The 22,274-nt window shown below is 46.1% G+C and overlaps 2 protein-coding genes across 2 annotated transcripts in view; one reads left to right on the forward strand and one right to left on the reverse strand.

Moving 5' to 3' along the window:
• The first annotated feature begins 517 nt into the window (after positions 1-517).
• On the forward strand, positions 518-6,117 carry slc16a13 (solute carrier family 16 member 13). The gene is made up of 5 exons (XM_056300201.1): positions 518-740; positions 2,143-2,286; positions 3,244-3,500; positions 4,205-4,736; positions 5,846-6,117. Exons 1-5 carry the CDS (start codon positions 518-520, stop codon positions 6,115-6,117), a joined length of 1,428 nt encoding a protein of 475 aa, XP_056156176.1.
• A 10,198-nt stretch (positions 6,118-16,315) lies between these two features.
• The window catches only part of acap1 (ArfGAP with coiled-coil, ankyrin repeat and PH domains 1), a 15,727-nt gene continuing 9,768 nt past the window's right edge, over positions 16,316-22,274 (reverse strand). The window contains exons 8-10 of the mRNA XM_056300202.1: positions 22,138-22,248; positions 21,062-21,123; positions 16,316-17,234 (exon numbers count right to left, since the gene is read on the reverse strand). Of these exons, the coding sequence (XP_056156177.1) occupies positions 17,137-17,234; positions 21,062-21,123; positions 22,138-22,248 (271 nt within the window). The 3' untranslated portion in view covers positions 16,316-17,136. The remainder of the gene's footprint in view (positions 17,235-21,061; positions 21,124-22,137; positions 22,249-22,274) is intronic.

Consider the following 22,274-nt stretch of genomic DNA (forward strand, 5'->3'; position numbering starts at 1 on the left):
AACTACGGGGGTTTTCATGCACATGATCCGAACTGTCAGGTTAACGCTGAGAACATGGAGAGAAATGGCCCGAAGGGTTTTTATTTTCGCAAACAACCGGTTTCGGATACGATTTGCATCTTTCAGGTCCTCCTTAGCAGTCATTTGTAACATCCACATTTCACTCACTTCTGTTCTCCGGCCTGAGAATGAAGGCTTGCTAACGCAAGCTACGAACAGAAAACCAAAACCTTTCCACAGGCACACATACATGGTGCGACAGAGGAGTTTATGGCCCTTATATGTGGTTAATGATTACTGTAGAGCACTTCACATAGGGACCTTGCTTTCTCTGTCATATAGAAACCAGTCAGACTTGTCAGGAAAGGAAAACATGCTTTCGTTTTCTTTGCGGTTTTCTTAGCGTTTTTTTTTGTTGTTTCGTTTTGCCTATCCTTGTTATCTTTGACATCCAGTGTATCCACAACCAACTGGGTTTTATCCACCCAGCTGTCATTTTACTTTCTCTTAGACAGCCATGACCAAGTCCAAGGCAGAGGCCCCGAGCACGGAAGCCGAGGGCCGTGATGGAGGCTACAGCTGGGTGCTGGTGGGGGCACTGTTTGTCTGCTCCACCCTGGTGTTCGGTCTGCTCCGCAGCCTCGGCGTCTTCTTCGTGGAGTTTGTCCAGTACTTTGAGGAGAGCGCCCAGGCCATCTCTTGGATCTCCTCCATAGGCGTGGCCACACAACAGCTCTTCAGTGAGTCGGTGTGCGTGTTTACTCATGTTCGGCGTATGTAGGCTGTGTGTTTGTGTGTGTCGTCATATGCTTACTGGAACATCTTGTCGCCAAGACCCTACCAGTGTCTGAACAGTTCATACTACATACTAATAGCATGCAAATTTTAGTTTGTTCGATGTTGGGTGCAAATTTGAAAGGTGTACATGCTACATAGATGTGAGTATCAAGTATGGAGCTTGTTTTCCAAAAAAATGGTAAAAGCCACCCCATAATAATTTGCGCCTCTTGTCGTTTCCACGGAAACCACTGGCCAGAGGAAGTGAAAATGACAAAGTTCTAATTCGAAAGTGAATTCCTTTGGTGTTACAAAAGGTCACTGAAAAGGTAACTCTGTTTTTCTGCATGGAAGAAGAGCAGGCAAGGAAAAGTAAAATTGCTTTGCATGTATGTGTGCCGTAAAGCAACACAAACATTTCCTGGGAGGTTTGGTGCCTGCTGGCAGAAAAAATGCATAGCGAATCAAGCCTTCTAGAGAACTGATCTGAAGTGATTGTACCATTTGCCTATAACCATCACACTATGTGACCAAAATGAATTTGCACGAGCTGATATCGCCATGTTGGTGTTGTTCCCACGACACCATAATTAAAGTTGCTCCAGGACCATCATTGCAACGGACCAATCGTGTTTTTGTGATGTTGTGCCTTTGCAACTCGGGCGGCACGGTGGCCCAGTGGTTAGCGCTGTCACCTCACAGCAAGAAGGTCCTGGGTTCGAACCCCAGGATTGTCAAACCTTGGGGGTCGTCCTCTGTGTGGAGTTTGCGTATTCTCCCCGTGTCTGTGGTGGGTTTCCCCCCCATCAAAAAGACATGCATGTTAGGGTTAATACTCCTGTCTGTGCCCTTGACCGAGGCATGGCAAGATTAACTGGAGTTGGTCCCCGGGTGCTGCACGGCAGCTGCCCACTGCTGCTAGCTACACAGTGAGGATGGGTTAATGCAGAGCGTATTTCCCCATTGGGATTAATAATGTATATTTTTTTAAAAACAGACCGGGAGAATACCAAAGCTAACCCAACATAACCTCAATCTAGCCCGAACCTAACAATACCTTACCCTAAACTTAGTTGATCATTAACCTACGCTAACCCACAACCTAATCCCACAACCATCTTTTTCCCCGAGCCGCAAAGGCACGACAGCACAACATGATTGGTCCGTTGCAATGATGGTCCTGGAGCAACTTTTTAAATTATAATGTCATGAGAAAAACACCAACATGGCAATATCGGATACACCAATGAATTTAATCGTGATGTTACAGCAAAAAAAGTGACCTGGTGCCGCTTTAAGTATGTAGAACGTACAAACAATTTAACCACTCCTGTCTGAAATTTTGTGTGTGTGTGTGTTTCCCAGGCCCACTTGGCACAGCGTTGTGTAATGCGTACGATGCCAGGCGGGTGGTGATGACCGGAGGCTGCCTCGCCGGTCTGGGCCTCATACTGTCTTCACAGGCTACCTGCCTCCTACACCTCTATCTCACCATGGGCGTCATCACAGGTAGCGCCTCCCTTTAAAGACAAAACAAACCGGCCCGTCATCCGGCGCCAGTTGACATATGATTGAAAACTGTTGCCAGTTGGGCGTCAAACTGTCATTGTATCCAGATCGCTGTAATAAGATGGAAGACACGGTGAAAGAAAACGAGTGGACAGTGCAGACATTTGTCAGTGTATGTCAACTTCCTCCGCTGCTAGTGCTGTCCGGTACGACGGCGGTGATCTGCGCCGTGACTTGGCATTGCTGTGGCGTGAAGAACGAGAGGACACGTCTCGGTTCTCCATCGCCTGCAGCTTGCTGTTTTGGCTCCGGTTAGCGCACGTCTGAGCAGACGCAGGCCTACATCTTTACCAAAAGAAAAGCGACGCACAAGGGCGTCCGGGGAAGTGTAGCAGTCTATTCTGTTGCCTACCAACACGGGGATCACTGGTTCGAATCCCCGTGTTACCTCCGGCTTGGTCGGGCATCCCTGCAGACACAATTGGCCGTGTCTGCGGGTAGGAAGCCGGTTGTGGGTATGTGTTCTGGTCGCTGTACTAGCACCTCCTCTAGTCGGTCGGGGTACCTGTTCGGGGGGGAGGGGGAACTGGGGGGAATAGCGTGATCCTCCCACGCGCTATGTCCTCCTGGCGAAACTCTTCACTGTCAGGTGAAAAGAAGCAGTTAGCGACTCCACATGTATTGGAGGAGGCGTGTGGTAGTCTGCAGCCCTCCCTGGACTGGCAGAGGGGGTGGAGCAGTGACCGGGACAGCTCGGAAGAGTGGGGTTATTGGCCGGATACAACTGGGGAGAAAAGGGGGGGGGGCGATGCAGATATTCGTGTAAACAGCCAGTCCTAGTAAAGATCAGATTTGAGAAACGTTTTCCTGCAGTTTAAACACAGCCCAAATGAGCTCAGCCTTCACAATAACCCCTGCCTCCCTCCACCCCTACCTTATCCCACCCCTGTCATCCAGGCCTGGGCTGGGCGTTGGTCTTCACCCCCATCGTGGCGACAGTCATGGCTAACTTCACACGCCGACGCACCCTGGCTCTGGGAGTGGGGTTTTCAAGCATCGGGCTCTCCTCCTTCATATTCGCACCGCTCTTCCAGCTGCTGGTTGAGACGTATGCCTGGCGGGGGGCCCTGCTCATCCTGGGGGGGCTGAGCCTCAACATAGTGCCGTGCGGGGCCCTCATCCAACCCCGCAAGTGCGTCAAGGCACCAGCCATGGTGCGTAGAGGCTTCAAAAAGAAGTCCGCTCTGTTTTGTTCATTGATTAATTTACATTTGAGAAACTTGTCACTCGTGATCTTCATGTTTATCGCAGAGGTCAAAGGTCACGGCGTTAGTTAGGGTGAGAGGAAAATTGTGGATTAGGAAAGGGTTTGGGTAAGGGGAAATATTCGAAGTTATTCTACATGAATGGAATGTACTGGAAAAAAAAAATCACAAGCAGAAATGTGTTTTAAACAGCGCTGCCTGAGGCTCTGACCATCATTTATAAATTTAGCACGCAGCTATGTCTGGTATGTGAATATTTATTATTGACGCAGATAGAGTGTGGATAGCTTGTACTGTTTGAACTCTATATGATTTGTGAGGAACGCTATCATGTAGTGTTAGATTTAATTTGTTTTCGCTTGATTTTCCTTTGCAGCCGTAGTAAAATTGAATTATAGGGCCATATTTACGTGTCAAAATTTCTGTTGGTAAATTTAATGGTGTGGGAAATGGAATGGGGTGTGTGGAGGGGGTTGCATAAAAGGAAACTATATGCGTAATAGAAAAAGTGTTTGGTTGAAACAAAACCACATATAAGCCCTCTGCTGTTTTCTTCCTTTTAAGTACATATGAAAAAATACAAACTCCCAAGTTCTTCTCTCTCTCTCTCTCTCTCTCTCTCTCTCTCTCTCTCTCTCTCTCTCTCTCTCTAGCCAGATTCAAAGAGTGAGACGTCATGCTCTGCCCTCATGCGGCGGGTCTCCTCTTACCTGGAGCTTTCTCTCCTCTTCCAGTTGCCTTTTCTCACCTACAGCCTGGCCATCTGCCTCTTTAACGCCGGCTACTTTGTGCCGTACGTCCACCTGGTGGCCCACTGCCGCCAAATCGGCTTCTCCGAATACCAAGCGGCCTTCGTCATGTCGGCAACGGGTGCCACCGACATTTTGGGCCGCCTGACCTCGGGCTGGTTCTCAGATCTGGGCTACTTTCGGCTGCTCCACATGCTAACGCTGTGGACGTCTCTGACGGGAGTGTTCATCATACTGCTGCCGCTGGGCTCCATGGCCGGCTCCTACATCCTGGTGTTGTTCATCAGCCTTTTCTACGGCTTCTGCTCCGGGGCCTTAACTTCACTGGTGTTTGCGGTGGTGCCTGAGATCGTGGGCATGGAGCACATGGTGGGAGCCCTGGGTATGCTGCAGCTCCTCGAGAGCATCGCGGGCCTGCTGGGAGCGCCGCTGTCAGGTGAGGAGACGGGGTCGGGGGGGCCGATGGCTGAAAGAGGGGACCGGTGATGGAATTGAAAAAGGAAAATGGGGGCGTCCGGGTAGCGTAGCAGTCTATTTCGTTGCATCAAAGAAGGTTCAATCAGTTCATCTGGATAGTATGTGTCGTGGTCGCTGCACTGGCGCCTCCTCTGGTCGGTCGGGGTGCCTGTTCGGGGGGGAGGGGAGAACTGGGGGGAATAGCGTGATCCTCCCACGCACTACGTCCTCCTGGCGAAACTCCTCACTGTCAGGTGAAAAGAAGCAGTTGGCGACTCCACATGTATTGAAGGAGGCATGTGGTAGTCTGCAGCCCTCCCCGGATCAGCAGATGGGATGGAGCAGCAACCAGGACGGCTCGGAAGAGTGGGGTAATTGGATGGATACAATTACCCCAAAAAGGGGGCAAAAAAGGGGGGGGGAACCCCCCGGAAAAAATTGTTTTTTTTATAAAATAGTACCACTTTACATACAGTAAGGCAGCTTGTAAAGGGTTTACAAGTGGTTACTAATTACGTTTATTGATGGTTAACTCATTTGTTAACGTGTTATAAATCAGTAATAAGCTCAGTAACGCACTTATAAAAGACCTTTTAGGTTGCCAGGTTGGGAGCCCACATTTTACTAATATGAGAGAACCTCCACAGACAGTCTCTCAGAAACCATGTGACTGGAGAGGAATACCGATTTTTACATTCTCAACAAGCAGCATTAATTATAACACGATTTGAAAATATGCAGTTCAATCCAAAAGTCGATTTTCACAGAGTAGCAATGGCATCTGCAGTCACAGTGGTTAAGTTTAGGTTGTGGTTAAGGTTTGGCATGTGGTTAAGGTTAGGTAGTGGTTTCTGAGAGTATGTCAATGGAGACTACCCCCATGTGGGTTCCCAACCTCCCAGTCTTTTCATTAATATATTATACTGCTTTTACTCTCTTGCTCCTGTTCCTCTCCTGCCTATGAAATCTCTCTCCATCCTGTCCCAGTCCTGCCTGTCCAGTTTGCTCTCCCAACAAAATGGGTACATGGGCTACAAAGTGTTTCTTTTTTTTTAAGACCGTTTTCTTCTTCTCTCTCTCCATCCAAAGGCTTGCTTAAGGACACCACAGGAAACTACATCGCTTCCCTGGTGGTGGCTGGTAGCTTCCTCATCCTGGGCTCCGTCATTTTGTCCACATTACCTCACTACTTCTCCTGTAAGGGTCCTCCTCCTCCTATGCAGTGTAGCACAAGCAAAGAGCTGCATCCAGAATCAGGACAGGTGGAGAATGCCGCCTCCCTCACAGATAAACTAGAGACACTTCCTCAGGTGGAAGTTGACCACCTTGCAGCAGAGTCTGAGCTCCTAAACAGCACCTGAGGACGGATGGGAATTCATGATTGGCGATAAACTAGTGAACACCAACCCTGATCAAGACTAAATGAGTTCTTCGGAAGATTGTGTTTTGTTTTGTTTTTTCAAATGTGCGTATACAGCGACATGGAGGGCTAATCCTACACACAACCAGTCGTGGGCGACACCAGAATTGCTGGCACACTCACACACACACCAGCGCTTTATAGTATTTATAACATTAAACTTGGAATTCCTGTATGGGTTCTCCAACGGTTTACCGCATGGCAAACCGTGTGCCGCCTGCACCCAAAACTAACACCTTGGACCAAAGCGAAGAGTCACGTGACTGCGTAGAGAGAGCCGGCTGGGTTTCATACACATCTCTGTTGTTACTCTCAACGTGAGCCGTGTGACAGTAATATAAGTTGAAACCCTCAGAATTTAATCCTTTCCCACCGTCTGGATGCCAAAGGAGTTAAAATATTACAAGCAGGCCCTCGCTGCAGACCTTTCTGCGCTGACCTTTCACCTAACGCCGAGATGGATTTCAGGGCCCCAGCCATGAAACGTCATCACTGAAAATACCACATTTGGTATGGCCACAAGGAATATCGATATGGTCTGACTTTTCTGTTTAAGCGATCGTTCATGCATTCTCCTGTTTGACCGGTTAATGCACTGGATGGAGGAGGAAGAAGAGGATTTCTTCTGGGTTGTGCAGAAGTGTGTTGCATCATGCAAGTGAATTACATGCTGGGACCTTGTTAAGAATGCAGATTAGTAATGGGGTTTACCATCCAATGAAAAAGCAAAGAAAAGGACTACCCAGACACTCTGTCTCAGGTACATTTAACAGCCTTTATTGCCGACAGTGAGACACGATCAACACTTGTTGACCCAAAGGGCTCAAACTACTCCAATACACACACCAGCCCATTCAGATCCTGCACATGGATACATAACTTGGATTCATATAGGCCTATTATAGTACAATGCAATTATGGGGTCATGGAGGACTTATAGACCATGTGATGAGGTTATTTGATCTCCGTAGTTAACAGCCTAACTCGTTTTTCTCTTACTCTCTTGTTCCTTTATCTCTCCGTCTCTGCCAGGGGGAAATCGCCCCTTAATGAACCTCTCCGATCTGGGTCGCCGCACGACCTGATGTTACTTTTATATTGTCGGCATAAAGAATCCGAATGACGCACTGACATTACATTGTAATTTGATGGGTGTCGTTGGAGGTGTATGTGCAGCAGTGCTGTTTTAAAGCACAGCAATAACTACAAGAGTGAGCAGACGCCGCTCTCTCTCTGACTGTCTCTCACTCTCTGTCGTTCTTTCTCTGTCTCTCTCTCTGTCTCTCTCTCTCAGGAGTTTCTCTTTCCAAACCAGCACATTGTACCATTAAACCAGACCTGCAGAGCACTGTAAACTGCTACCAGTGTCTCGATTCAGAGGTGCATGTCAGTGTTGACGGTGCATTGTGCTTTAGCTAAGTGTTTTATACAATAGGAGCCGACCAGTGGGGCAGTTTCCTAAAGCCAGAGGTACTCGGCCATGAGTGCAGTTCAAAGGTCACTAGGTTTGGCTGGAAGGTAATGCGGTCACAGTGACCTGCTGTAAACAGATTATTATCCCTCGTAGCTTTGTGCAATAGACTGACCGTCCTTTTCACATGCAGGATTTGGCAAAATGATTTACCAGCGATAGTGCCTGATTTTTTTTTTTTTTTTTTTAATCTGTGTTGGGCTTTACTTTTCTTACTGTCCTAATGTGGTCAACAGTAGAACTATGATCTAACAGCTGCCAGGTCCTCTTTCATTTTCAGAGGCTTCTATTTCGATACTTTTTTTGGTTTTTGCGATTTCCTTGAACACCAATGAAAATGTCAAAACATTATAACACCTAAGTAGATGTCTGTTTACACACTGTACTCAGGAAGATGTGGATCCAAGGCCCAAGAAAGCGAGTATTACCGCTTGCCAACAAGGTTGATTACTTTGGTTGGGCCCTGAATGAGGATGGTGGTGGTGGGGGAATCCCAGTCTATGGAGATCATACTCCGGTGTGTCAGCCTTAATTCCCAGTGCCTGAGAGCGGGAGACCGAGGGGGTGCGAAGGTCCTCTTTCCATCACCCATGCCACAAGGTTCTGGTTTCATCTCCACGAAGTGTGTTCCTGCTATCCTGACAAACATCTACCTGAAGTATCGCTGCATAGAGCAGCATTCGTTTTCTATGATGTAATCCTTATCGTGTTTTTCAAATTACAGTTTTACTTTAGAGTAAGGGGAATTTCGGCTTGCACGAGTTTTGAATGATTTAGAGTTGTAATTTTTGGAGGTTAATTCAGTATTGTCACTAATCACGTCTAGTTACATGATAATTTTCTAAGTAACATGGATGATGCCTGACAATATTTTACTTAAGTCTGGGTTCCAGAAAAAAAAGGCGAACATGTCCTTCATGTATTCAATGAGGCAATTATGGAAGCAGAGACATCTGCAGATTTAATAATATCATATATATCACTAGGATAAAAATCAGTTGTCTAGAATGAATTCGAAGGTACCATAGGAAGGAGAGGGAGGAGAAAGGGATTTTTATCACTAGGTTTTGCACCAAGTAGAAAGTACTCAAATTGCACGGTCCAAGATACCTTCCAAGTATTTGACATCATGTTGACCACGGTGGATTCTACAATACCCTTTTTCCACTGCGGGCCCTTGCTATGCTGTGCCATGAAAGTCTCAGGTACGAATCCTTTTCAGTACAATACATCAACCATCTTGGGCACAGATTCCTACCGTGAAGGATTTCAGCTCTTCTCACTGTTACCCAATGCTGGCCCTTTTAGGGGCGGGCCTTAAAATTGGCTCATTCATGATTGTTCCCTTAACGTCACTAAGTGCTGATGTTAACATTAACAATAGATAATGTTTCAACAAGTTTAACAAATTTGATACCACCAACTAGATCAAACAGGTAATTGGGGAAATATTCCAAATACTATCCTTGTTTTTTAAGTATTCAATAATCCACTTAATTATAAATGAATTATTAAAGAGCTAAAATCTACAGCTTCCAGAATTATAAATGAATTATTAAGAGAGCTAAAATCTACAACTTCCAGACCTCCACAGTCTTGGTGTTACAAAGCACTTCTTTTTTTAAACAATGAGACTTATTCCGCCAAATGAAACCAAAGCACGTTGTCTTAGTCCTTAATAACATTCTGTGGAACATCAGGTGACAAAGCAATGTATACAGATCTGGATATTCTTTCTGCTTTGGATTATAGTATCCGACCATATAAAGATAAGTCTCTCACTAACCGGTGACTAAATGTCTTAATTTTTTTTGACAGTTGGTTTAAAATTCAAATGACTCCTTTGTTGTTTATCTTTGCATATTATTACTCCTAGGTATGTTACCATATCTTCCATTGGAATTCCGTGTATATTTGTCATATCACATTCCTTAAGGGAAAATAAGACGGATTTACTAATATTCATTTTTAAACGACTTCATCTAAAAAAAAAATCGAACATATTTTTATTCATTTTGTATCATGTACAATTGTTTTTTTTACATTGCAACGATACAATGTCAGAGTTAAAGTACAGGGGAGAGTCAAAACAAAGAGTAATAATTATAGTCTAAATATGATCAGATGATGATAGGAGCCACTATGTTAGGAGTTTTTCAAGGGAAAAAACAATATAAAAATATAGCCGCAAGCGGCGATTAATGGGGTCCAAGCAGTATTGCAGCCGCCATGTGTCCGATCTGTTTCATATTTGGTACATGGCTTCTATGTGCCACAAAGAATAAGCCTATCAAGTTTCATGAAGATTGGCCATTCACACTAGCAGATATTAGCTGCTGAGTTTTGATTGGCTGTTTGGCAGCCATTTTGGTAATCCAGCCAATCAGCACTTCAGGCATTGTAGCCAAATGGGTCCAAGTATAAGTATACCAAATTTCAGATTTTTTGATCAAGCGGTTTTTGAGATGTCGGATTACTTGGGTCGCCTGTGTCCTAGACGATTACCGTAATTTTTTTAAATGTCGTAACAGTTCCATTGCTTCAGAAACATGTGCCAGAGTTTCCAAAACTGGACCAGACGGGGTCTGATTTCTTGCGTCCTAGCCGACTGCCGTAAGAAGAAAAAGTATGTCGTTATACCCAGGTGTCCTGGCGTGTGGTATGTAGAGCTGCAGCGCTTCCACACCAAATAAGTCAAAATAGCGGGCAAACTATATGACTGACATAGGTGGTCCCAATAGTAAAGTTGTTCAGCACATTGAGATGCATGGGTCGATTAAGTTTTGTGTTGATCTGACTTATGCTGTGGGAGTTATGGCCTTTTAAGCATGACCCTTTGTTATAGCGCCACCATCTGGCTGACATGGGTGATTTGTAGTGCCAGAGTAGTGGGGCGCCGTATGAATCCACCTACCAAATTTGGTTGGTCTAGGACTTATGGTTGCTGAGCCTCAGACACTTTTAGCTGAGAAACCGCGCCCAAACTAATACAAGTCAAAATGGCGGGCAAACTATATGGCTGACATATGTGGTCCCAATAACAAAGTTGTAGAGCACATTCAGATGCATAGGTCTGTGCAGTTTTGTGTTGATCTGACTTATTGTGTGGGAATTACGCATGAACCTTTGTTATAGCGCCACCATCTGGCTGACATAGGTGATTTGTGGTGCCTGAGTAGTGGAGGACCATAGGAATCCACGTACCAAAGTTGGTTGGTCTAGGACTTACGGTTGCTGAGCCTCACACACTTTTAGTGGAGAAAAATAATAATAATCCCAACAAATACAATAGGATTCCACCAGCTTCGCTGCTTGGACCCCTAATTAAGCAGTTCATTTATCTAATGTGTTTAATATTTTCTCAAAGATGAGAGATGCTTTCATTGTTTTGGGGTTTTTTTTGTTAGAAGTTATTTTGGTAAGGGACTTGAAAAAGAATATCAGATCAATGTAAAATAAGCGAATATTGGGCTTGGAGACCATCACCTTGGATTTGTGAATGTGAAATTTACCAAACAAACACAAAATTATGAGAGCATTATCTACAGGAGATGAGCCAGTATTGCAATCAAGGAACAAGGCTATACCTTCTTTTATACTAAGTAGTTTGTTAAAAGTATCAAAAATGAGTAATGCAATATCTGTCCATAGCTTAGAGGAATAAGGACAATTAAAGAATAAATTTAAAATAGTTTCTGTGTTACAGACTGAACATTTCGTTGAGATTTCTGCTTTAAATTTGCATAAAAATGTGTTACTTGGGTAATATTTATGTAGTATCTTCAAGTGAATGTATTTGACTTTATTGAGTATGAAGAACTTGTTAGACTCAGACCATATATTTTCATTGACAGACATTGGGGAAAAATAGCTTCCAAATATAGAATGCTTTAAAAGGAACACAGCTTTCATCTGATGTAAGTGTTCTCCTGATGTGCATATTATCACATTTGCGATCAAGCAGGTTTATGCCCCCTATTTTAATTTTGGAGTGTTCTCCAGAAAAAGGGCCATAAAGTAAAGGAGCTTTTACAAGATGAATCTGTAGACATACTCCTGACAATTTTTTTCGTAGTCCTTCTTAGAAAGGTCTGCGCCAGTTTTTTTTGTGGTTTTTTTTGTGGATAATATCCTCATAACTGTGAAGTCCACCCTGGGAATTTATCAAGTCCAATACAAAAATTATATCATTTTCCATCCTGTTCTTAAAAAATATAGTCTTGTTTCTAAATAGCACATACTGGTTGTTCCAAATAGTACAGGTATGGGGGGGGAGAAATTATATTTGAATGCTAATTTCCAGGGTTCAAGAGCTTGTTTGTGGAAGTTTGCTGGTTTAAGGGGATATTTACCACATTTATAATTACAGGAAAGTAAAAATTTTAATCCACCACATTTTTCAAAAATCATATAATACCATGGGGAATCATTATCAGCAAGGCAGTGCTTTATCCAGTTGATTTTAAATTGATAGTATTGAAGTCCAAAGCATTGCAGTCACCCTAAGAGTATCCTCTAATGATTGTTTTTCTTTTTACATATTCAGTCTTATTTTTCCAAATAAATTTAAATAAGAGCGAATTAATTGCTGCACATGTTTTGTTGTCAACATAAAGAGACAATGCTGGGTACACAAGGCTGGAAATGCCTTCCGCTTTAGATAATAACATTTGCCCTTGAATAGTAAGATCCCTCTGTAACCAGCAACTAAAGATATTTTTTGCTTTTTTTAATTTGGGCCTTAACTTTGTCTATCTTAATACCAAGGTATTGAACTGATTGTTTTACTTGCCCCGTGATGGACTGGCGGCCTGTCCAGGGTGTCTCCCCACCTGCCGCCCAATGACTGCCGGGATAGGCTCCAGCATCCCTGCGACCCTGAGAGCAGGATAAGCGGCTTGGATAATGGATGAATGGATGGATGGATGTTTTACTTGTAACCCACATATAGATGTTTTGTCAGTGTCATGCACATACATTACTTCACTCTTGTTTTGATTGATAATTAGACCAGAAGCACTTTGCCCTGGACCTTATGAAGGCACCTTTTGCATTCTCAACATAAAGAGAATTCAGATTCTCCTGTAGTGAATATAGTTTCTCCATCTTCAGTGGGTTGATCTGAAGATAATATGGAACTTATTTCCTTTAAAATGTTAGAATTTCTAGAAGCATTCGTTTCTGCGAGTTCTTTGCTATACGTATATACCGCCTGCTGCCCAATGACTGCTGGGATAGGCTACAGCATCCCCGCGACCCTGAGAGCAAGATAAGCGGTTCAGATAATGGATGGATATATATATATATATATATATATATATATATATATATATATATATATTTTTAGAATATCTATCACATTTTCGTATCCAACACAAACACAACAGCTCAGACGCGACGTGACAAAATGAGCAAGTAAATAAAAAATAGTGGGCGTTATCTCCCATCTCCAACCCTCACCATCCCCTATTGTATGCTGTAGAGGAGCTCAAGCAGGAGTCGTGACAACTTTCTCTTTCGGCTACACCAGTGTTTCCCAACCCAGTCCTCAAGGACCCCCTATCCTGCAGATTTTCATTGTAACCCTGCATAGGTAGCCCTGCTTGTACTTACTCGACCAATCATCTCGCAGTACTTAATTATGCAAGGTGTGCAACATCTGACAAAATTCATTGCTGATTGGTTGAATAACTACAAACAGGTACCTATTCAGGGTTGCAAAGAAAATATGCAGGATAGGGGGTCCTTGAGGACTGGGTTGAGAAACACTGGGCTACACAACGTGCACCATTTATTCCTTCCATCATTACCACAACAAAAAACCCGCGCAGCGGAAGTGTGTCACTGTAAACCCGACCCGAGGAAACAGCAGCTGTAAACTAACGTTCCTACTAGCTCAATAAGGGGAATTGTGTAGCCCCATAACCACTACAATACTATACTTTTCAATACTCAAAACACCGCTGACAATGTGTCCGTAGGCAGTTAGAAACAATACATACTTTTGTGTAATGGGTAAATAAAACAATATTTTGCACAAATTGATGCTCCGGCTCTTCAAAAGGTATTACAGACTCTGTAATATTCCTCTGTAATACAGACGGCGCGCAAGATGGCGACCGCAAATCACCTTGTCTCAATTGACCCTTCGCCAAGGCCCGCCCCCCTTAGTTACTGTTGCTAAGTCCGTCAAGCGTTAACATTATTTTACGGTTAATAAAAATAATTTCTTACCTTGGAGCAGACAAAGCTGTGCTTGTTGATCTTTGAGGGGTTCAGCTGGATTTGAGGGCGCCACATAGCTTCATCCACAGCCTACACTTTTCAGGGTTTGATTTTGGCTTTGAAAAGGGAAAAAAAAGAAAAATCCGTACGTCTCCTTCCAACCTCTCTGGGTTACGAGTGTCACTGTTATAAGTGCCCTGGCACAACGTTTAACCATAACTAGCGAGAAGTCCACAAAACCAGCTCGAAAATAAAACTTTTGCATTGGAGTCAACGGAGCGCCGCCATGACAGTGTCGGACCTTTGTCCTATGCTGCGCTGTGACTGGCCAGTCTGCGTTTCGGGGCGTGGTTTAGCGAAGGGGTATTTAATATAGAGTTTAAAAACCGGCGATAGGCCGCTCTGATGGCCGAGCGGAATAAACCGCCGTTCTTGCAGTCCGCTCGTCATGTGGCTGGGAGGTTCGTATCCCAGACTCGCCGTAACGTTCACGGGGTAAGGCATTCATTAGGCCACCCTTACCCGAGGGATAGTGGGTGTAGATCGGTGTAGGGTTCGGGGACTCGTCGTTCTCCAGCGACCCCTCTGGCCCATCCGGGCGCCCGCAGCCATGCAACCGAAAGCATTCTCCCTACGTGTCCTTCGCGGCCTGAAGGTAATGCAATCCATGAGAGGTTTCAGCGTGTAAAACTGCGAGACCAGCCGACACGACTTTTAAGGAAGCTGGTGTTTCGACTATCTCCTTCCTGTGGAAACGTGAGCCACGGGAGTTATTCGACAAGCTTTCCGGTCTTATGCCATTGGGTTAATCGGGCGGGATAAGGGGAAAAACTAGAAATAAATTTATATATATATTAAAAAAACCGCCCATGGTGGTTTTAGGTAGGAGTGAAATCCCTGTCGTTCTAGTGTTCATAACACACGATCTCGCGAAATGGGGAGCGTCTCGAACCGTGAAGACCGTATCGAACGATTCGGAATTCGATAGTATTGTCCCACCTCTAATATCTCCCGGGTCGGGAAAGTCAGAGTGGGATTAAAACAGATTTTGTTCGGAACAAAACTGACTGTCTGTTCAAACCCGTCGGACTTTTCTAATCATTTATTTAGGGGATGTTTGAGCGAGCATGTGATTTATATGCTGATGCTGCCCAGTAAAACCAGTCTTCTACTGGTTTTCTACTGGTCACTGAGCGGTTGGGTTTCAATTCCTTGATTGAGGGCACCTCTTTGTCGAGGATGCACACCATGACTGCACCAATGACTGTTGAGATACTGTGATATTTGATATGCAATCTTAAAATAAATCCTTTTTTTACCTTTACTGTATGTGCGTGCGCCTTTTATTTCTACTAATAAACTGCATGACGTCATGCAACTCGTAATTAATTAAGACTTTATGCAAATATCTGACCAATTGATCACATTATTAAGACAAATTGTCCAGTTCCAGGGCGGCACGGTGGCGCAGTGGTTAGCGCGGTCGCCTCACAGCAAGAAGGTTCTGGGGTTCAAGCCCCGGGGTAGTCCAACCTTGGGGGTCGTCCTCTGTGTGGAATTTGCATGTTCTCCCCGTGTCTGCGTGGGTTTCCTCCGGATGCTCCGGTTTCCTCCCACAGCCCAAAGACATGTAGGTCAGGTGAATAGGCCGTACTAAAATTGCCCCTAGATGTGTGTGTGTGTGTGTGTGTGTGTGGGTGGGTGGGTGGGCCTGGCCTGGCCTGGCGGCATGTCCAGGGTGTCTCCCCGCCTGCCGCCCAATGACTGCTGGGATAGGCTCCAGCATCCCCGCGACCCTGAAAGCAGGATAAGCGGTTCGGGTAATGGATGGATGGATGATAGTTAGCGTGGTCGCCTCACAGCAAGCAGGTCCTGGGTTCGAGCCCTGGGGTAGTTCAACCTTGGGGGTCATCCTGGGTCGTCCTCTGTGTGGAGTTTGCATGTTCTCCCCGTGTCTGCGTGGGTTTCCTCTGGGTGCTCCAGTTTCCTCCTCAGTCCAAAAACATGTAGGTCAGGGGAATCAGCCGTACTAAATTGTCCCTTGGAAAGAATGTGTGTGTGTGTGTGTGTGGACATATACGTAGGTCAGGTGAATTGGCATTACTAACCCTAGGTATGGGTGTGTGTGTGTGTGTGTGTGGCCCTGCGTGATGGCCTGGCGGCCTGTCTAGGGTGTTTCCCCGGCCTGTTGCCTAATGACTGCTGGGATAAGCTCCAGCATCCCCGCGACCCTGAGAGCAGGATAAGCGGTTCGGATAATGGATGGATGGATGGTTTATGATGGTTCCACCTAGTGGTGGTTGCAAGTGTGGACACCCACCTTAAACCGGATTACCATTGACGTAAATGAATCAGAGCTATAACATCCATTTAAAATAGTCTTGGTTCATGTGTTGTTCATGGTTAGTGACGTCAACACACAGAAAAACATTTCAGCCTTTTATTTGTTCATGAGCTATCAGTACCTCTCATGGCTCAGAAAACCCACCATTAACAATATGCAAAAACCGTAATCAAAGAAAAAAGAAAGTATGCCAACATTTAACAGGAAACAACTAAAGTGGCAGTTTGCATCCAACTCATTTCTATCAAAAAAAAAAAAAACCTTCAGACACGGTTCCTGTTTGGTTTGCGGAGCCGGCAGAGGAGCGAATAAGAGGCAAAACGGACTTGAATAAGAAATCGGGGCAGAGTTGCGGTGCCGTCCTCTGTCAGACATTATTAAGCCCCCGTTAACACCGGTTTCTCCTGAAGCTTCCCACTTGCTCCACTTGGCTGCAATTGTTCTCGCCTGTGGATTCCAACACAAAGGGTTCACTGTCCTCTGAAGTCAACACCAGCTGAGCTGAGCTAACCAGTGGCAGGCCGCCAAGGGGGATTATCTGTGAGTGTGTGTGTGTGTGTGCGTGCGTGCGTGCACGTGTGTAGACAGTCCTAACATGTACACCAGTACGTTCTGCATATGCACTCATGTGTGTAGCCATGTATGAGCATTCATGTGGGTGTCTTCAAGTGGCCGTGTCATTCTAATACCCACATCGGCAATCGTGTGCCATGAAGTGGCGCCAACCAATAACCGCAGCAGGTGATCCCACCAATAAAGCATACCTTTTCAACTAACGAGGACTTCCTATAGTGTGAAATCACCCGGTGTGGCAATGGTTGGAAGGAAGATGTACTGCATGATTTCTGCAGTCATTGGCACATGGCTGCTTATGAGGCATGGGACGGGGGTCCGATGTGGAATAAGGTACAGACTTGGCTTTAGGTCTTGGGGTCGGCACTGCGTCGTTTGAGCTTCTCGGGGTTGTTGGAGGCCATGTGTGAAAAATCTCTGAAGATGTCGTGATAGGTCTCATCACCTGTAGAAGACACAAGAGAAAAGTTTGAAACCTTTTCTTTTCCTCCCCCTTTTTCTCCCCCAATTGTATCCGGCCAATTCCGAGCCATCCTGGTCGCTGCTCCACCCCCTCTGCCGGTCCGGGTGGGGGGGGGGGCTGCAGACTACCACATGCATCCTCTGATACATGTGGAGTCGCCACATGTATTTTCACCTGACAGTGAGGAGTTTCCCCAGGGGGATGTAGCGCGTGGGAGGATCACGCTATTCCCCCCAGTTCCCCCTCCCCCCCGAACAGGCGCCCCGACCAACAAGAGGAGGCGCTAGTGCAGCAACCAGGACACATACCCACATCCGGCTTCCCACCCACAGACACGGCCAATTGCGTCTGTAGGGAGGGCCGACCAAGCCGGAGGTAACACGGGGATTCGAACTGGCGATCCTCGTGTTTGTAGGCAACGGAATAGACCGCTACGCTAACCAGACACCCAAGAGTATGAAACCTTTTTAAAAGAAAAGACAACTTCCTTGAATCCAGGCCGGTTAAAGACAAACGTCTCCATTCGCTATGTGAGGGTCGTGGCCCTTTCTGAAGAATCAACGTCAAAGCTAAGGACGTCGGTTCCGGACGGCCTGTTCATTTTATTGGGTTAATCCAATTGGGCGACTCTTACATCTCAGCTGGGTGGATGTAGTGTCCGTATACATGACAGTCTGAACATGTCTTTTGTCCGCCATTAGTCACACAGCCGCGTTTGGACCGTGAAACGTTTACAACAAGTTCACATGACTCGGGAGAAAACACACTTCATTGTGACGCTGGTAATTGAGTCTCTTTCCAGAGCTAAATCAGATTTGCCGTCCTTAAAGCTACAATCCTGAAGATTGTCGGTTTTTGTTAAAATTGTATCAGTGTTTTTTTTTTTAAAACATACTATATTAATCCCTGTGGGGAAATTCCTCTCTGCATTTAACCCATCCTAGCTGTGTAGCTAGGAGGAGTGGGCAGCCGCCATGCAGCGCCCGAGGCCCAACTCCAGTTCTTGGTCAGGGGCACAGACAGGAGTACTAACCCTAACATGCATGTTTCTCTTGATGGTGGGGGAAACCGGAGTGTAGCGAATTCGGGGGGGGGGGGGGGGGGCAGCTCGGCCGGACCATCACAGCCGGGACGTGAACTCGGATTTCCCGCACAGCGGGCGACAACGTTAACCAGTCGACTCAAGGGTCCGACCTGTTAGCCAAGGGCTAACATGTCTACTTATCCTTGCACGTTACAGGAGCACTCGGAAAAACCCCCCGCGCAGACACGGGGAGAACATGCTACCTCCACACAGAGGATGACCCCACCCCCCCCAAGGTTGGACAACCCCGGGGTTTGAACCCAGGACCTTCTTGCTGCGAGGCAACAGCGCTAACCACTGCGCCACCGTGCCGTTTGTTCGCTCCAAATCCCAGAGACCCATTTGAAATGAACTGAAACGAAGAGCGCCGCCGTGTCAGCACCTTTCCCGTCGCCAAACAACGAAGCGTGACTAAACCTGAGGTTTAGTTGCTGATGTGCCTTCAGCTGGTAAAGGCCTTCCACCTGTTATATCTGATTATTAGCTGCAGCAACTCCACCTCGTCTCTAAATGCACCGCTAGCTGCTTTATTCGGCATTTGGCTGCAACGAGGGAGACACAAAACACTATGCAGCCTGTCGTTTTTCACATTACAGCGGTAAGCCACCGTAGAGGCTACGGTGCAACAAATATTTGTGGATTAGCTCGTATCAAAGGATGATTGTTTGCATGTTTATCTTTAGGACTGTAGCTTTAAGCAAAAAGCAGACACACGGGAACGAGATAATGAGACATGCACACAAGCAGACAGACTTTACCTCCGAGGATGCAGCAGGGGGCACGCTGTGCAAGCGGACGAGTCCAACCGGACGACTTGGCAGGCAGAAGGCAAAGGCACATGAGTGTGTGGTACATGGAGACACATACACACACACACACACACACACACACACACACAAAATGAAAAAGCACAGCACGTCAAGACTGTCCAGCAGTGGTATTGGATCCAAGCAGACAGAAGCACGACATACTCATGCCTTCGTGACAGTACGTGACACACATCATTTCATATCAAAAGGAGTTGTTCGGACCAGAATCCCGCACTGTGGTTTATCTGGTATAGAATCAACACAGAGACGTCATCTGGAGTTGATGGACAGACTGCAACAAAACACAGCCCTTTAACAATTTACCCGCCAAACCCCAATGGCAACCTAAAATTTGCAAGCTTTTTGGGGGGGGGTTTGGGGGGGGATTTTTTTCTCCCCCTTGTTCTCCCCAATTGTGTCCAGCCAATTAGCCCACTGTTGTGAGCCGTCCTGGTCGCTGCTCCGCCCCCTCTGTTGATCCCGGGAGGGCTGCGAACTACCACATGCCTCTTCCCATACATGTGGAGTCGCCAGTGGCGAAACTCCTCACCTGATAATGAGGAGTTCCGCCATGGGGGCGTAGCGCGTGAGAGGATCACGCTATTCCCCCCAGTTCCCCTTCCCCCCTGAACAGCCTCCCCCACCGACCAGAGGAGGCGCTAGTGCAGCGACCAGGACACACACCCACATCGGGCTTCCCACCCGCAGAAACAGCCAATTGTGTCTGTAGGGACGCCCGACCAAGCCGGAGGTAACACGGGGATTCGAACCGGCGAGCCCTTGTGTTGGTAGGCAACGGAATAGACCGCTATGCCACCCGGACGCCCCTGGTGACCTTAAGTGTGGAAGCTTTGCGGACGGCCTTCAGCATTACATCCCAGTAAACACACACAGCCAGGTTTTTGGCAGTAAACTTAAACAGGCCAAAATAGGCCAAAGTTAGACATGGCCAGCCAGCCACTATTCACAGAATAGTAAAGAGAGAAACCAAAACCACGTCGCTCCGCTTACATCGACGACGAATATGACAATCCAGTGTCAGTTTGAACACAGATGCGAACCATAAAACGCACAACAAACTCAAAACCTTTAGCTAAGTTTGCAAGCAAGCACAGGACACACACGAAAAGAGGAACAGATGGCACAATATCAAACACGTGTATAAGATGTGACACGCCATTTGCCAGCGGAAACGTCCACTGTGGACATTCTGTACTGATGCAGAAGTTTGGGAAGGTTTTGTTTTGTTTTTGTTTTTTTGCATTTTAAAGTGCTGGATGACCGTTCTGCTGCAAAGTGCAACGTGGAGGAGTAATCCTCACGTCTGTCTTTTTTTCCAGACGTGTCTCGCTATTTCACTATTTGTAAATCTTGAGGAGTCTGCAATTTTTCTCCTATGACACCCTGTATTCCCACAACCCGTCATCTTCACCGTCTTCCTTCAGAGCCTGGACGCTCGCCCTGCTTGGGATTAATCAAATGCTACCTCAATCCAGCCGTTTCCGGGTCTTCAAACTGTACATTTCACCGAATAATGTGCCAAGCTCAAGAGAGACAGGATGGCTTCCCTTCGTCATTGGGAATTCAGCATTTTCACTACTGTCCAGACAGGTTGCTTTTGTTTTTTGTTTTTTCCCCACTGTCACAACCAAACTGTGGGTGGACGCCAACACTGTTTATCCTTGGAAAAAAAAAAGAAAAAGAAAAAAAAGGTCAGTGTTGGCGTCAGACTAAATAACCTTCTCTCGTCTTTTCTCAAATCCAGTGCCAACCTTCCAAGTCCTCTTACACACTTTGCCCCCCTAGCGCCCACCCACTAATATGATTCTTTAAAGCCTGGAGGCTCTTCCTAGTTTGACCCATCCCACTTCCTGTCCCGCCTCCTGAGCCCCCAGAGCCCGGTCCCCCCGTGTGACCTGATTGGCCGAACGCTCCGTCCATCTCTCGCATCTCCTTGTTCATCTTGGCGATCCGCAGCCTACCAGGAATGACAGGAGGAGGGAGAATTGGAGAAATGGAAATTGATGTTAATCATATTATTATTATCATTATTATTATTATTCAGTAATCAGGAAAATGTATTTGTCATTGTTTCCCCCAGCCCACAGCATGCAACACAAAGATAAAAAGACACCCAAACTACAAAAACACATATATCCAACATATCAATAAATAAATAAATTCACTGTCCAAGAGAGCGAACGCCAGCCAGGATGACTGTCGGAACCGCCGGTCTGCATGGGCTAGCAGTTAGCTTAGCCTGCCCCGCCTCCACATCCTGTTAGACCACCTTGGGTGTTTGCTCTTGGGCCATTATTATTATTACTATTATTATCCATCCATCCATTATCGAAACTGTTTATCCTGCTCTCTGGGTCGCGGGGAAGCTGGAGCCTATCCCAGCAGTCATTGGGTGGCAAGCGGGGAAACACCCTGGACAGGCTGCCAGGCCATCACAGGGCCAACACACACACACACATTCATACCAAGGGACAATTTAGTACGGCCGATTCACCTGACCTACATGTCTTTGGACTGTGGGAGGAAACCGGAGCACCCGGAGGAAACCCACACAGACACGGGGAGAACATGCAAACTCCACACAGAGGACGACCCGGGATGACCCACCAAGGTTGGACTACCCTGGGGCTTGAACCCAGGACCTTCTTGCTGTGAGGCAACCGCACTAACCACCATGCCGGCCCCAAGTGTTACCTTTTACTAGTAAATTCTGTCCAAAGGACAGTACTGTTAAATGCTCATGACTTATGAGCATATTTTGAATACTGCAGGGAAATAATACTACTATAATGATAATACTATAAGTAATACTACTGCTATTGTTATTATTACTACTACTACTACTATTATTATTAATATTACTATTATCAGTAGTAATATGCCTATTATTATTATTATTATTAATTGGATTACTCTAGCCTCATTCTCTCTTGATTTTTTTCTCCCATCAGTCACTAAAACAGACACTTACAGCGTGACGATGTCGGCATTGGCGTTGTCCACGGCAATAGTGATGGGGTCTTTGTCGTTCTTGTCTCTGGCATTGTAGTCTGCTCCTCGCTTCAAGAACAGACACACCAGCCTGGGACAGCAACGAGACGTCTGTGA

This window comes from Lampris incognitus, chromosome 20, assembly GCF_029633865.1.
Source record: "Lampris incognitus isolate fLamInc1 chromosome 20, fLamInc1.hap2, whole genome shotgun sequence".
Lineage (NCBI taxonomy): Eukaryota > Metazoa > Chordata > Actinopteri > Lampriformes > Lampridae > Lampris > Lampris incognitus.